This window comes from Nyctereutes procyonoides, unplaced genomic scaffold, assembly GCF_905146905.1.
Source record: "Nyctereutes procyonoides isolate TBG_1078 unplaced genomic scaffold, NYPRO_anot_genome, whole genome shotgun sequence".
Taxonomy (NCBI): Eukaryota; Metazoa; Chordata; class Mammalia; order Carnivora; family Canidae; genus Nyctereutes; species Nyctereutes procyonoides.
Window position 1 is genome coordinate 7,954,621 of NW_026575028.1, and position 13,960 is coordinate 7,968,580.

The 13,960-nt window shown below is 57.5% G+C and overlaps 1 protein-coding gene across 2 annotated transcripts; it reads left to right on the top strand.

The window, feature by feature from the left end:
* The first annotated feature begins 2,108 nt into the window (after positions 1-2,108).
* Positions 2,109-13,560, top strand: ATN1 (atrophin 1). Of its 2 annotated transcripts, none has more exons than XM_055315590.1 (10): positions 2,109-2,267; positions 6,661-6,855; positions 7,011-7,148; positions 7,302-7,415; positions 8,117-10,158; positions 10,389-10,611; positions 10,990-11,686; positions 12,550-12,693; positions 13,002-13,182; positions 13,373-13,560. In XM_055315590.1, the coding sequence occupies exons 2-10, from the start codon at positions 6,829-6,831 to the stop codon at positions 13,404-13,406; spliced, it is 3,600 nt and encodes a 1,199-aa protein (XP_055171565.1). In that variant the 5' UTR covers positions 2,109-2,267; positions 6,661-6,828; the 3' UTR covers positions 13,407-13,560. The 2 variants fall into 2 exon arrangements, with proteins under 2 accessions (XP_055171565.1, XP_055171566.1); XM_055315591.1 differs by having other exon boundaries at positions 8,120-10,158.
* Positions 13,561-13,960: the final 400 nt, after the last annotated feature.

The window sequence follows — 13,960 nt, forward strand, 5'->3', positions numbered from 1 at the left end:
GCCCGCTTCCCACCCCAAATCTGGAGAGCTGGTAAGAGCTCCCAATCCAGGCTCCAGCTCCAGCTCTTCCAGTTTCCCAGCCTGCTCCCTCCTATTCTCTGGCCTTCCCAATCTTAGCTGCCAAAAATCACCCAGCGTCTTGGTGTCCTTTGTCCTGGGAGATGTTGCTGCAGGGTGTGGGGCCAGGGAGACATCCCAGAAGAAGACACTGGGATGGGGTGCTGGCTTCAGGCTGAAGACTGGAAATGGCTGGCTGGCTGACAGTTAGGCTGCCTGGAGAGTGAGGAGGGTTGAAGGAAGAACCTGTGGTCTGGGGGTAGGGTGGGGATTGTCTCCACAGTAGAACAACTGGGATTGGGGAACCAGGAACCAGGACATCTAGGAGATTTGGCTCTACCTTGAGCCTAATCCCCACTGGGCCCCTTATCTGTGGCTCAGAGTACTGTCTGTGGTGACTTCAAACAGTTCTGAGAAGGAAAATTGAGACACCACCAGACAGAAGGGCCTGAAGATAGTGTCCCACTCCTATAAACGAATCCCTTCCCTACATGGGGGCTTGCCCTCCCCTGCTTCTATGGTTTCTTTCTACTGCTTTCCCTTCCCATCTCCACTCTTTGTCTTCCCAATCTCTGACCTCCCTCCATGGCCTTGTTTATCTTCCATTTCCTTCTAATCTTCTTTACCTACTTCCCCCTTGGCCCCCACCCCATTCTATCTACCTTTGTCTAGCCAACCGAAATCCTCCTCGGAAACCCCCACCCCCACCACCCCAGAAGTCCAGCCAGGGTCTTCCCCGCAGCTTTCCCACCCAGCACTCAGGCCTCCCTAGAATAAGTCTCCGGCCCCATCTCCTTCATCGCTTCTAAAAGTTCCTCACCTCTCCCCTTCTCTCCGTGCTGACCCCTCTGAACTCTCCTCAGCTTTCCCTCATCACCGCCCCCCCCCCGTTCTTGTGTTCCCTATTCTTTTCCCGACACCAATCACCTCCAAACTACTCTCATGCAGAACATCCATATATATATACAGATAGATACTATAGATATAGGATATATATATCTGTATAGATATAGATATAGGATATAGGATATAGGACTATAGATATAGGATATACATGTATCTCCATCTTTTCAATTTCTTCCCCTCCCCGTGACCCCACGTCTCCCGCTACAGGCCGGCCACAGACGCTGTCACCCCAAGCTCCAGCCGCCCCTCCCGTCCCACGCCTCCCCGCCCCCAAAGCCTCCGCGTACCCCCGACAGGCCAATCCCAGCCGCACACCCACAGCCTCCCACTTCCTCCGTGCCACGGCCCCCTCGGCCCCCAAACTTCTCCAGCCCGCCCCCGCCTCTGCCAGCACAGCCCGCGGCCCCTCCCCCCACCCTCCCGGCTCCCCGCCGTCGGCCTCGGCGAACCCCTCCCCGCGCCCCAACCCCCGCGGCCGGCCTCGGCCAAGTCGCGCGGCGCCTCCCCCTCTCCGGCTCCCCCGCCGCCCCCCCTCGCAGCTTGCCTCGCGCTCCCTCCCTCGCGGCTCCCTCCCGGCCCCTCTCTCCTCCGTTCCTCCGCGCTCCCTCCTTCTCCCTCTTCCTCCCTTCTCCCATCCCCCTCTCCCAAGCGCCCTCCCTCCGCCGTCCGCTTTCCTGTGCGAGTCGCCGGACGCGCCGCCCAGCCCGCCCGCAGCCCCGCGTCGGGCCGGGGCCTCCGGCCGGGACCCGTTCGGGGGGCACCGCCGGCCTCGAGGAGGGGGCGAGGAGAGGGCGAGGTGGGGGGGACGGCCGCCCGGGAAGGGGCGGGGGCCGCGGGCGGAGGCCGCCCGGGGGGCCGGGGAGCGCGCGAGTGCGGGCTGCGCGGGGCGGGCGCGGGCGCGGGCGGCAGGCGGGCGGCAGGCGGGCGGCGGCGGTCGGGGCGGCGCGGAGGGCCGGCCGGGGCCGCGGGGGAGGGCGGCGGGGGCGGGCGGCGCGGCCCGGGCATTCCGGGCGGCGGGGGAGGGCGGGGGGAGCGGGCAGGCGGCGGGCCCGGAGAGGGGCTGAGCCAGAGCGGGGTCGGGATCTGCTCCGGGGGCAGGCGGGCGATCGGGCCCGGTGGGGGGAAGGGGGGATGGGGGCCGCCCTCCGGGGGGGTCGGGGCCGCCGCCGCCGCCGTCGCGGCGGCGACTGAAGCCGGGAAGAGGAGAGGGGGGCGGGGGAGCGGCCGCCGCCGCCCCCCCAGAGGCGCCGGAGCCCCGAATCCCGCTCGGAGCCAGCCAGCCGTCCCGAGCCGCGCGCGACCAGGTAAGATCTGCTGCCGCCCGGGCCTCGGGCCCGCCCGGGTTCTGGCCCGCGGCTCCCCACCCCCACCCCTCCCAGTTCCCCCTCCCGCCGCCGCCGCCGCCGCCGCCGCCGCCTCCATTTGTTATTTTCCCGATCCGGTTTCCCCCACTGCGGGCTCTGGCCGGCCTGAGGCTGGAGGGCTCTGGGGGTGGGGCCGGCCCCGGAGGAGGGATGGGGGCCAGAGCACCCAGAGGGTCGGGAAGGTGGAGAGGGACGTGGGAGGGTCTCAGGAGGAGGGCTGATGGGGCAAGAGGGGAGCCAGGAGCCCAGGACCAAAGCAGGAGCTCCGAGGCGGAGGGTTGGCAGAGGAAAAAGGGGGTGCCCGCGAGGGGGCTTCGGGCGAAGGCAAAAAAGGAACGGAGATATGGCAGCGAGGTGGGGCATCCAGGCTCCAGCAAAAGGCCCAGAGCCCGTGTTTCAGAACTCGGGGTGGAGGGTGTTAGGTATGGAAGGGAAGTGGGAAAGGGGGAAGGGGTGTGGTAGGCGGAGAGAGAGGGATTGTAGCAGATGAGGGAGTAGGGAACCTGGGGAGAGGGGGGCTCTGAAAGGGCCAAGGAGAGGTTCCACCTTTGAGAAGAACCAGAGGTGTTACAGGGCGGAAGGGGATGCCTTTGTGACTCGATTTTCTTTCCCCTACTTCAGGTCACCTCTGACCTTGTTTCCCCAACCCCAGGCAGACTTACTTCTTGGAGGGGGGTACACTGGGGCAGAGGAGGGTGGTCCCCCAAGAACTAATGAGGGGGACGATGGGAACATTGAAAAGAGAGTTAGGGAGAAGGGCTTCCTGGGAGGTGGAAGAGGAGGAGAAAACTGGACGATCTTGTAGGCACTCCTGGCAAGTTGTGACCTCCACCCTCAAATCCCTAGGGCACCCCCTTCCCCTCTAGCTGTGGTTTCTGAAGGGGGCGGGCATATCTTCATTTCTGTTTTGAACTCAGATTTCCCTTTGTGCCCGGGCTTATTTCTTTGGAGGTAGGTACTCTTAAGCTCCCTTCCCTGAGGGTGCTATAGGAGGGTAGGAGTTGCTTTGGCAACTGGAGGGGGAGTGGCTGGCAGATAGACTCCTGGGATAGACTCTTGAGGGGCAGGTTCTACCATTTTGTTGCCCTAGCAATGATCCAGTGGGATGTCCTATAGGTGGGGTTCAGAATCTTGATTGGATCTTGGCCTTTGGCTGTGTCCTTGGGACTCTTGGCTGGGTTCTGGAAGGTGTTTCTGGTGCTGCTGGTGGATAGGAGGTTCCCCAGGGGTTCCCCACTACCACCCCCACCCCCCACCTTCCATCCAGCAGTCTGTTGGAACAGGTAGACATGTTATTTGCAGGTCATAGTGTTGCTCCAGGTTCCTCCCCCTAGGCATGGCGAGAGCATAGAAATGCTTAAGTTACACCATCTTTTGCTAGTTCTTTCTGGCCTCTACCTCTCTTATTATTAGGAACTTTCTGTGTACAGTAGTCCTAAGGATTCTTTGCACTGATATTCTTCCATTTTCTTAAGCTTGAGTGTCCTTTCCTGAGCCTCCCTTTGCCTCTTTCCCAGACTATCAAGACAGTGACCCCTTCCCTCAGCTAACCTTCAACCTTCTATTTCCCTGACCTTGTGAGGGTGGCCCAGGAGAGAGGGCCATGGCAATACTCTGGAGTAGGAGTCAGGATACCTGGCTCTAGTCCTGGCTGTACCTCCAACTGTGGCCTTGGGCCAGTCACTTCTCTTTGGGTCTTGATTTCATTGTAAGATGATGGGGTTATAGAGAAGATGATTTCTGAGGCCCCTCTGACAACCTCGGATTCTAAGAAGGCTTAGACTGGTGCATTGTTATCTGCTGGTCTGGGCTGCATTGTTATCTAGGAGTCTCTTTGGACTGGTTTGTTAGGCTGGTAGGTCTGGAATGATGATGGGGGCTGGGCCAGTGATCCTGAAATTCACCCTGCAAGCCTTTCCCAGAAAGCCTTGTGCCTTGATTGTGTATTCCCTCTGACATCCTGCTCTATTTCCCCTTTCTTTTCCTTTTCTTAGAGACCTCTCCCTTTTTCTCACTTTTGCCTGTCTGGTTTTTGTCATTTTTCTTTTCTTTTTTTTTTCTTAAAGATTTTTATTTATTTATTCATGAGAGACACAGAGAGGCAGAGACACAGGCTGAGGGAGAAGCAGGGTCCTTGCGGGGAGCCTGATGCAGGACTTGGTCCCAGGACCCCAGGATCCCAGGATCATGACCTGAGCTAAAGGCAGACACTCAACCGCACCTGGTGCAACCAGGTGCACGAGGTCTTTGTCATTTTTCTTTTGTAGTAAGGCTGTGAAGGGGAATGTGGGTAGTGTGTTTGCCAGGTACATAGTAGGTGCTCTAGAAGTATCAGTTACGGTGACTGGCTACTAGGGCAAGACGAGTACAGCTCACCTTGTTGATGTAACATATGCTCGGGAGTTCAGAAACATATGCACAGCCCAACCCTAACTCCTCTTCTTTGCCACTCCTTTCCCCCAGGATTGTCTGTGCTTTTATGACTGCTTTTCTCCTTCAAAGCTACTAACTGATAATTTTATCAGATTTCAGCTGTTTAAAACAGTTGCGGTAGGGGGAGGGGCACGCTGATTGCTGTGTTTTTCAGTTACATTCATGCATTTCACTGACCTTTTGGATCTCTTCACTCTCACTGATGTGGTGGATGGATTCTGGGATGAAGAGGAGAGTTGGGCACCCTCCTCTCAAGGAGGGCAAAGACACACCAGTCACAAATAGTCATTTTTGCTGTGCTTTTGTTAAAGAGTGTTTTTCCCTTCTGTTAACCCTTCTGTTATAGGGTTTTGTTCTTTGGATTTTGGGGGTTTGACAGTGTTTTAAAACCAATCTACACATTTCCAAAATGTGGTAATAGTTGTAGTTGAGGAAAAAGGACTAGCTTACTGGGCAGAGCATCAGTTCTAACTTCAGAAGACCTGGAGCTCTGTGTCAGTTCTTTGTGACTCTAAGTAAATTATTATTTAAGTTTCCTGGAAAGGTCAGGTTCCCCCCTCACTGCCTGTCTCAGTAGGGTTCAGTGGAGATGAATGAGAAGTAATTACTCTGTATTCCTCGGGAAAAATATGTTATAGACTGTGGAAATGCCATTTACCTAGCCAGGCCTCCTACTTCAGGATAGGTAGCTAAGTTTACCCTGTTCCCACCAAAGCCAGCAGGATTTTATTAGAAAAGATCCATCGAAGTTAGTGGGTTTACAGGTCACTATCAAGGATGGAACAGAGCACTCATATATATGTGACATCAGTGGGAGATAACAGAAAGGAAGAAAACAGTGGGAAGCTACCGTTCTTGCTCTCAAAAGATCTTATGGTCAGTCATAAGGAGACACATAACAGCAAGAAATACAAACAAGTGTGAATGAAAATAGCTGACTATACATACATATAGGTACAGATGTAGACAAGTGGTGAGGTGTGTGTCCCTGGCTAAGCCAAGTGGGGGTGCAGGCTCAGAAATTTGTGAATTTGTATTATGTGCTCACTGATACTCATTGGTTTGGTTGGTAAATTGAAAGTTGTGATTTTCTAGCCTTAGTGAACCTAAGCACTAGAGAGGGGGTCTCTATGGGGCTTGCAAAAGTGAAGTTCTGTACTTTGAGGATACCCAGGTTTGGGCTTGGGGTGGGTAGGACTCTGTGCACTTGTGTTATAGAATGGGACATGCTTCTCCCACCTACTCTACTCTTTTCATATCTCTAGGACTGAGCTAGGCCTTCTGAGAATTCTCCCTACCTGCTTCTGATGAGAGTATAGCAAAGTCTGGAAGAAATAGCATGGGCTTTGAAGTCAGGGAGATGTGGATTTGATTCTGGTGCTATCACTGGTTTCTGTGTATTTATCACATGAAGTTGGGCAAGTCACAATCTCAATTTTCAAGCCTTAGCTTCCCCACCTATATAATAGAAATAAGGATACATAACCTACTTTGCAAGGATACAACCAACTTTGGTTGGTTGTAAGTATTAAATGAAATTGAACGTAAGGGCTTGACGTAAAGATAGCACTCAATAAATTCCTTAATACCTCAGCTACATTTCTTTATGCTCCCTGGTAAGGCTGTGTGGAACTGCTGGACACAGGTATTTCCTAGGTATCATGAAGGATAAATAACGCGAGCTCATAGGTACATCTGAATCTTGTGCCTTCTCCAGAGATGAAAGAGATGATGTTGTGAGCAGAGTCTCCTTCACTTGTAGATAGCTGGGCAGTCCATGGGGCAAGCCAACAACATCTTACGGATCGTGTGCCTCCTGGCTCAGAGGCCTAGGGCTGGGCCACTTAGCCCCTCAGACACTGTTCCCCAGTATGGAGACTCTGATGGTCTTTCCTAACAGGCTTCACTGGAAACAGATCCCGCGAGTTCCAGGCGCCTCCACTGGGAACTTGGGAGATCCTGCTTCCTGCTTCCCAGACCACAGCTGTGGGGAACTTGGGGTGAAGCAGAGAAGTTTCTGTATTCAGCTGCCCAGGCAGAGGAGAATGGGGTCTCCACAGCCTGAAGAATGAAGACACGACAGAATAAAGACTCAGTGAGTAACAGCTAAAACGAGAGACATGAAAGATGAGGGGCAAAGTAACTAGGGGTGAGGGCCTGGAGAGGAAGAATAGAAATAAGGCACATGGTAAAGTTAGGTACTCTGTGAAAAAAAACCCTACACTACCCGCTTCCTTCCTTCTGCCACAGATGTCAATGAGGAGTGGACGGAAGAAAGAGGCCCCTGGGCCCCGGGAAGAACTGAGATCGAGGGGCCGGGCCTCCCCTGGAGGGGTCAGCACGTCCAGCAGTGATGGCAAAGCCGAGAAGTCTAGGCAGACAGCCAAGGTATTCTGTCTTCAGGTCCTCCCACAGGATGCCCAGACACTGGGGCCGAGGGCGTACGTGTGTGCGTGCTGTGAGGGACCTTCCTGTCTGGCAGAGGGGAATGGTGGAGGCTTAGGAGGCATAAGACAGGAATATTCTCTTTCTCCTGAACAGAAGGCCCGTGTGGAAGAAGCCTCCACCCCAAAGGTCAGCAAGCAGGGCCGGAGCGAGGAGATCTCAGAGAGTGAAAGTGAGGAGACCAATGCACCAAAAAAGACCAAAACTGAGGTGGGAGACCCTGACCCATTTTCTCATCACTTGTTCCTGAAAACTCCCTTTCACTCGTGATTCCTACTTGAATCTTGTCTGATATAGGAGGGAAAAGTCCTATTGCTGTGCCTATTAAAGGAGTCGTGTCTGTAATGTGTCACAGATCTTTAGGGCTAGTAGCCAGCCCACCAGATGACCAGGCAGGGCCAAAGGGGACTGGGAGAGTGAGGAGGATTCCAGCCTCTCCTTTTCAAGGTCCTGGTTCTCATGAAGGGGCTGGGGAGGAGGTTAAAGGTGAGAGGTCTTCGTGGAAGGAACAAATAAATCATAAGGAAAATGCAGGAGTGGTCTTTTTAAGAACCAAGTGTTTCTGGCATGTGTAGTTAAATAGGAGATGGGGGTGGGTGAGTATGAGCTAGTGGAAGAGAGGGATTTGGGTTTAGCTGTGGATGGCAGGCGAAGGTGCTTGAGATGGACATTGAGGAAGGAATGCAGTTTTCCAAGGAGGGAAACAAGACTGGCTGCCAGGGAGTCACTGACAATGTGGGGAGACAGGGGGCATCCCCACATGAGGCAGGGAGGTGGGCTTGAGCAAGAGTATTCATCACATGGTACAGTGGTGTGCTGGGAGGGGGAAATGATTTTGTGCAAGGGAGGCCCCAAATCTAGGGGAAGCAAGGAAAAAGAAGAGAGATGAAATGATCCTCCTTTTTCTGCAGCAGGAGCTCCCTCGGCCACAGTCTCCCTCCGATCTGGATAGTTTAGATGGGCGGAGCCTCAATGATGATGGCAGCAGTGACCCTAGGGATATTGACCAGGATAACCGAAGCACGTCTCCTAGCATCTACAGTCCTGGAAGCGTGGAGAATGACTCCGACTCATCTTCTGGCCTTTCTCAGGGCCCAGCCCGCCCCTACCACCCACCTCCACTCTTTCCTCCCTCCCCCCCGCCGCCAGACAGTACCCCCCGACAGCCAGATCCTGGTTTTGAACCCCATCCTTCTGTGACACCCACTGGATATCATGCTCCCATGGAGCCCCCCCCATCTCGAATGTTCCAGGCTCCTCCTGGGGCCCCTCCCCCTCATCCACAGCTCTACTCTGGGGGCACTGGTGGAGGAGTTCTGTCTGGACCTCCAATAGGTCCCAAGGGAGGAGGAGCTGCCTCTTCAGTGGGGGCTTCTAGTGGGGGCAAACAGCACCCCCCACCCACCACCCCCATTTCCATATCAAGCTCTGGGGCTGGTGGTGCTCCCCCAACAAAACCACCTAACACTTCAGTGGGTGGTGGAAACCTACCGTCTGCTCCACCACCAGCCACCTTCCCCCATGTGACACCAAACCTGCCTCCTCCACCTGCTCTGAGACCCCTTAACAATGCTTCAGCCTCTCCTCCTGGCCTGGGGGCCCAGCCACTACCCGGGCATCTGCCCTCTCCCCATGCCATGGGGCAGGGTATGGGTGGACTTCCTCCTGGCTCAGAGAAGGGCCCCACTCTTGCTCCCTCACCCCATCCTCTGCCACCTGCTTCCTCCTCTTCTGCCCCAGCCCCCCCAATGAGGTATCCATATTCTTCCTCTGGTAGTAGCTCGGCAGCAGCCTCCTCTTCCAGTTCTTCCTCTTCTTCTGCCTCCCAGTACCCAGCTTCCCAGGCATTGCCCAGTTATCCCCACTCCTTCCCTCCTCCGACGAGCCTATCTGTCTCTAATCAGCCACCTAAGTATACTCAGCCTTCCCTTCCATCCCAGGCTGTGTGGAGCCAGGGTCCCCCCCCACCTCCTCCCTATGGCCGTCTCTTAGCCAACAGCAATGCTCACCCAGGCCCCTTCCCTCCTACTGGAGGCCAATCCACAGGCCACCCACCAGCCCCAACACACCACCATCACCACCAGCAACAGCAGCAGCAGCCGCCGCAGTCACAGCAGCAGCAGCAGCCGCAGCAGCAGCAGCAGCAGCAGCAACAGCAACAGCATCATGGGAGCTCTGGGCCCCCTCCTGGAGCATATCCCCACCCCCTGGAGAGCAGTAGCTCCCATCATGCCCATCCTTATGCCATGTCTCCCTCCCTGGGGTCTCTGAGGCCCTACCCGCCAGGGCCAGCACACCTGCCCCCACCTCACGGCCAGGTGTCCTACAGCCAAGCAGGCCCTAATGGGCCCCCTGCCTCTTCCTCTTCTTCCAACGCCGCCTCCTCCTCTTCCTCTCAAGGATCCTACCCATGTTCACACCCCTCCCCTTCCCAGGGCCCCCAGGGAGCTCCCTACCCCTTCCCACCGGTGCCTCCGGTCACCACCTCCTCGGCTACGCTTTCCACGGTCATTGCCACAGTGGCTTCCTCGCCAGCAGGCTACAAGACCGCTTCCCCACCTGGGCCCCCGCCGTATGGAAAGAGAGCCCCGTCCCCAGGGGCCTACAAGACCGCCACCCCACCGGGGTACAAGCCGGGGTCTCCTCCCTCCTTCCGAACGGGAACCCCACCCGGCTACCGAGGCGCCTCGCCGCCCGCGGGCCCAGGGACCTTCAAGCCGGGCTCGCCTACCGTGGGGCAGGGCCCCTTGCCACCTGCCGGGCCTGCAGGCCTGTCATCCCTGCCACCACCGCCTGCAGCCCCCGCCTCGGGGCCGCCCCTGAATGCCACGCAGATCAAACAAGAGCCAGCCGAAGAGTATGAGACCCCCGAGAGCCCAGTGCCCCCGGCCCGTAGCCCCTCGCCCCCTCCCAAGGTGGTAGACGTGCCCAGCCACGCCAGCCAGTCGGCCAGGTGAGCCGGGGTGCGGGGTGCGGTTGGGCCTGGAATGGGGGATGAAGATGGGGAGAGACCGGTGGAGGCCCAAGAGGGAACGCTGCCTTCCTGCGGTGCTTTTTAAAACTGACTCCGGAGCCCTGCGTCCCCCTGGCGGTGTGCGCAGGCGGGCACCGGGGCAGGGTCGGCGCGGGACCGCTCCGGCCGCTCGCAGGGGCCTAAGCGCGCGCCGCCCTTGCGCCCGGCAGGTTCAACAAGCACCTGGACCGCGGCTTTAACTCGTGCGCGCGCAGCGACCTGTACTTCGTGCCGCTGGAGGGCTCCAAGCTGGCCAAGAAGCGGGCCGACCTGGTGGAGAAGGTGCGGCGCGAGGCCGAGCAGCGCGCGCGCGAAGAGAAGGAGCGCGAGCGCGAGCGGGAGCGCGAGAAGGAGCGGGAGCGCGAGAAGGAGCGCGAGCTGGAACGCAGCGTGGTGAGTGCGTCACCACACGCGCCGCCCGCCTCCCGGCCCCTCCTCCGCGCGGCGCAGGGAGGGTCGAGGGCCGGAGGGGCGGGGGTGGTCATTGCGCCTCCTGTCGGAGAGGAGGAAGCACGGCGGCCCGGGGAGTGGAGACGGAAGGATTCCCGCGGGAGGAACCCTGGCGCTCCTGCGTTGGTGGAAGGCCAGTTCCGATCAGAGTCCCTGTGGATGGTGGGGAGGGCCGACATCCGGGCGAGGGCTTAGGGGAGCGCCTGCTGGGCTGAGCCGGCAAGCAGAGGGCCTTCAGCTGGTGAGACAAGTGAGCGGCTCGAGGCCAGCCCCGGTTCCCAGACCTGCCCTTTTGACTCTGTTTCTCCCTGTGTCCCACAGAAGTTGGCTCAGGAGGGCCGGGCGCCAGTGGAGTGCCCATCTCTCGGCCCGGTGCCCCATCGCCCTCCATTTGAGCCGGGCAGTGCCGTAGCTACGGTGCCCCCCTACCTGGGTCCTGACACTCCGGCCCTGCGCACGCTCAGTGAATACGCCCGGCCCCACGTCATGTCTCCTGGCAATCGCAACCATCCTTTCTACGTGCCCCTAGGGGCAGTGGACCCGGGGCTCCTGGGTTACAATGTCCCGGCCTTGTACAGCAGTGACCCAGCAGCCCGGGAGAGGGAGCGGGAAGCCCGTGAACGAGACCTCCGTGACCGCCTCAAGCCTGGCTTCGAAGTGAAGCCCAGTGAGCTGGAACCCCTGCATGGGGTCCCTGGGCCAGGCCTGGATCCCTTCCCCCGACACGGGGGCCTGGCTCTGCAGCCTGGCCCACCTGGCCTGCACCCTTTTCCCTTTCATCCGAGTCTGGGGCCCCTGGAGAGAGAACGTCTAGCGCTGGCAGCTGGGCCAGCCCTGCGGCCTGACATGTCCTACGCCGAGCGTTTGGCAGCTGAGAGGCAGCATGCAGAAAGGGTGGCAGCTCTGGGCAATGACCCACTGGCCCGGCTGCAGATGCTCAATGTGACCCCCCATCACCACCAGCACTCCCACATCCACTCCCACCTGCACCTCCACCAGCAGGATGCCATCCATGCAGGTGAGACTCCTTTGTCTTGGTCCCTGGGGGCCACCTTGATCCCTGTAAGTGATTGGGCTCTTCTGTTGCTCAGGCCAAGACATCCCTCTAGTCTGGCATGAGCCTCTCTTCAGGGATTGCTCCCCTGATCTTTGCCTCCCTGTCACCCTCCACCTTCTCATGCCCCAGCCTTGCCACAGAGACTAATAACCCACACCCCACCCCTCTTCAGAGTCTAGCATTCCTCCATGATAGAGGAAACCTTTGAGGGAATGCTACCTTTCTGCCCTCACACTCCCTCCCCTGCTTCACATACTTGTTTCCTTGCTTCTTTGGATTCAACTCTGTTGTCATTTCTAGCTGTCTTCTCTCCTCCCAGGTGGAGGTATTTCATGTTCTTGCCCATCTCTAGATCTGCAACCTTCCAGAAAGAGCTCTATAGCTTTGGCTGGGGATATCATAGGTGCTAGTGAGCTTTATTTATTATACTTTTTCCATATTTCTTACTGTCCAGGACATGGCCTGATCTAGCCTTATAGTCACGGTCATTCCAGGCTCCCTTGTGCTTTCTCTCTCTTAACCAACTCTCTCCCTGTCTTTCTAAACTTCTGCGCCACCCCCCCAAGCAGTCCATGTCTCTCCTTTCAGATCCCTCTGACAACTGTAATGTTCTGTTCTCTGCCATCCATATATCCCTACTGCAGTAAGGTCTTGTTCTGGCTGCCCACCAGGCCCCTAGTTCTCCCATTGCACCTCCTTGTTCCTCACTGGGTCTCCCTGTGTTTGATCATCCATCTCGTTCCAGGCTTGGATCCTTTCACCCAAATGCATGGTTTTCCCCAAACCTGCCTTTTGGTGACACCTTCCTCTTCTCTACCCTCTAGCTTCTGCCTCTGTGCACCCTCTCATTGACCCCCTGGCCTCAGGGTCTCACCTTACCCGGATCCCCTACCCAGCTGGGACCCTCCCCAACCCCCTTCTTCCTCACCCTCTGCACGAGAACGAAGTTCTTCGTCACCAGCTCTTTGGTAAGGATGGAGGAAGGGGTGGGGAAGGTCTAATGAGAGAAGGGCAGGAAGGATGAATTTGGGTCGTGGGATTGGGCTTTTTGGGCTTGGGGAGGGGTGAGGAGGCACCAGAGGGGCTGGGAATAGGAGAAGGAGGGCCCAGGCCCTCTGCCCAAGAGAGGCACAGATTTTAGTGCCAGGTGGAAGTTTGAATCCTGTCCACTATTGGTAACTTGCAGGTCTGGCTTTGCCCTGTTGTAGAGTCAGTTTGATGTAAGGTGGCTAGCTATCTCCACCAGTCATGTGCCCTCTGCCCTTCCTGCCCACAGCTGCTCCTTACCGGGACCTGCCAGCCTCCCTCTCTGCCCCGATGTCAGCAGCTCACCAGCTGCAGGCCATGCACGCGCAGTCTGCTGAGCTGCAGCGCCTTGCGCTGGAGCAGCAGCAGTGGCTGCACGCTCATCACCCACTGCACAGTGTGCCGCTACCTGCCCAGGAAGACTATTACAGGTACCCCTGGACTCCCCTAGGCTGGGAGTGATGGGATATGAGCTTAGCCAGATGGGGGTGTGGGCAGCAGACTGCTGGGCTTCAGGCTCCTGGGGGAGGGAGGGAACCCCACCTCCACCAGCCTCTAACTGGGGCTAGGTCAAGGTTGACCTCAGTCTCAAGTCTCCATTCTGCATCCCCTCTCCACCAGTCACCTGAAGAAGGAAAGTGACAAACCACTGTAGAACCTGCAATCAAGAGAGTACCCATGGCCCCTGCATCTGGACTCGGAGGCCCTCTGTCCCATCCGGCTGCCCAGAGCTGAGGAGGGAGGGGTGCTGCTCCTTTGCAGAGTTTCAGCAGCTGGGCAGAGGGAGGGAGGGAGGGACAGATGGAAGGCCAAGCCTCTTGTGGTATGCAGAGGTGGGGAGGTGACGGGGGGGGGGGGGGGGGGGGGCGGCAGAAAGCGCACAGTAATCTTGGGCCAGGTCCCTCTTTCTAGTCCCTCTGCTTTCTTCCTCCCTGAAGCTCAACCCCCCTGGTGGCCACCGCCCTTCCCCCACCCCTTTGGTGTGATTATTTCATCTGTTAGATGTGGCTGTTTTGCGTAGCATCGTGTGCTGCCCCCGCCCCGCCCCTCCTCAGTCCCTGTGCGCGCGCCCCTTCTGCGATGTATGGCCCTTGCCCCTCCCCCACATTAATAATTTATATATATAAATATCTATATGACGCTCTTTAAAAAATATCCCAACCAAAACCAAACAAAAACATCCTCACGACTCCCCAGGATGATGGCTGT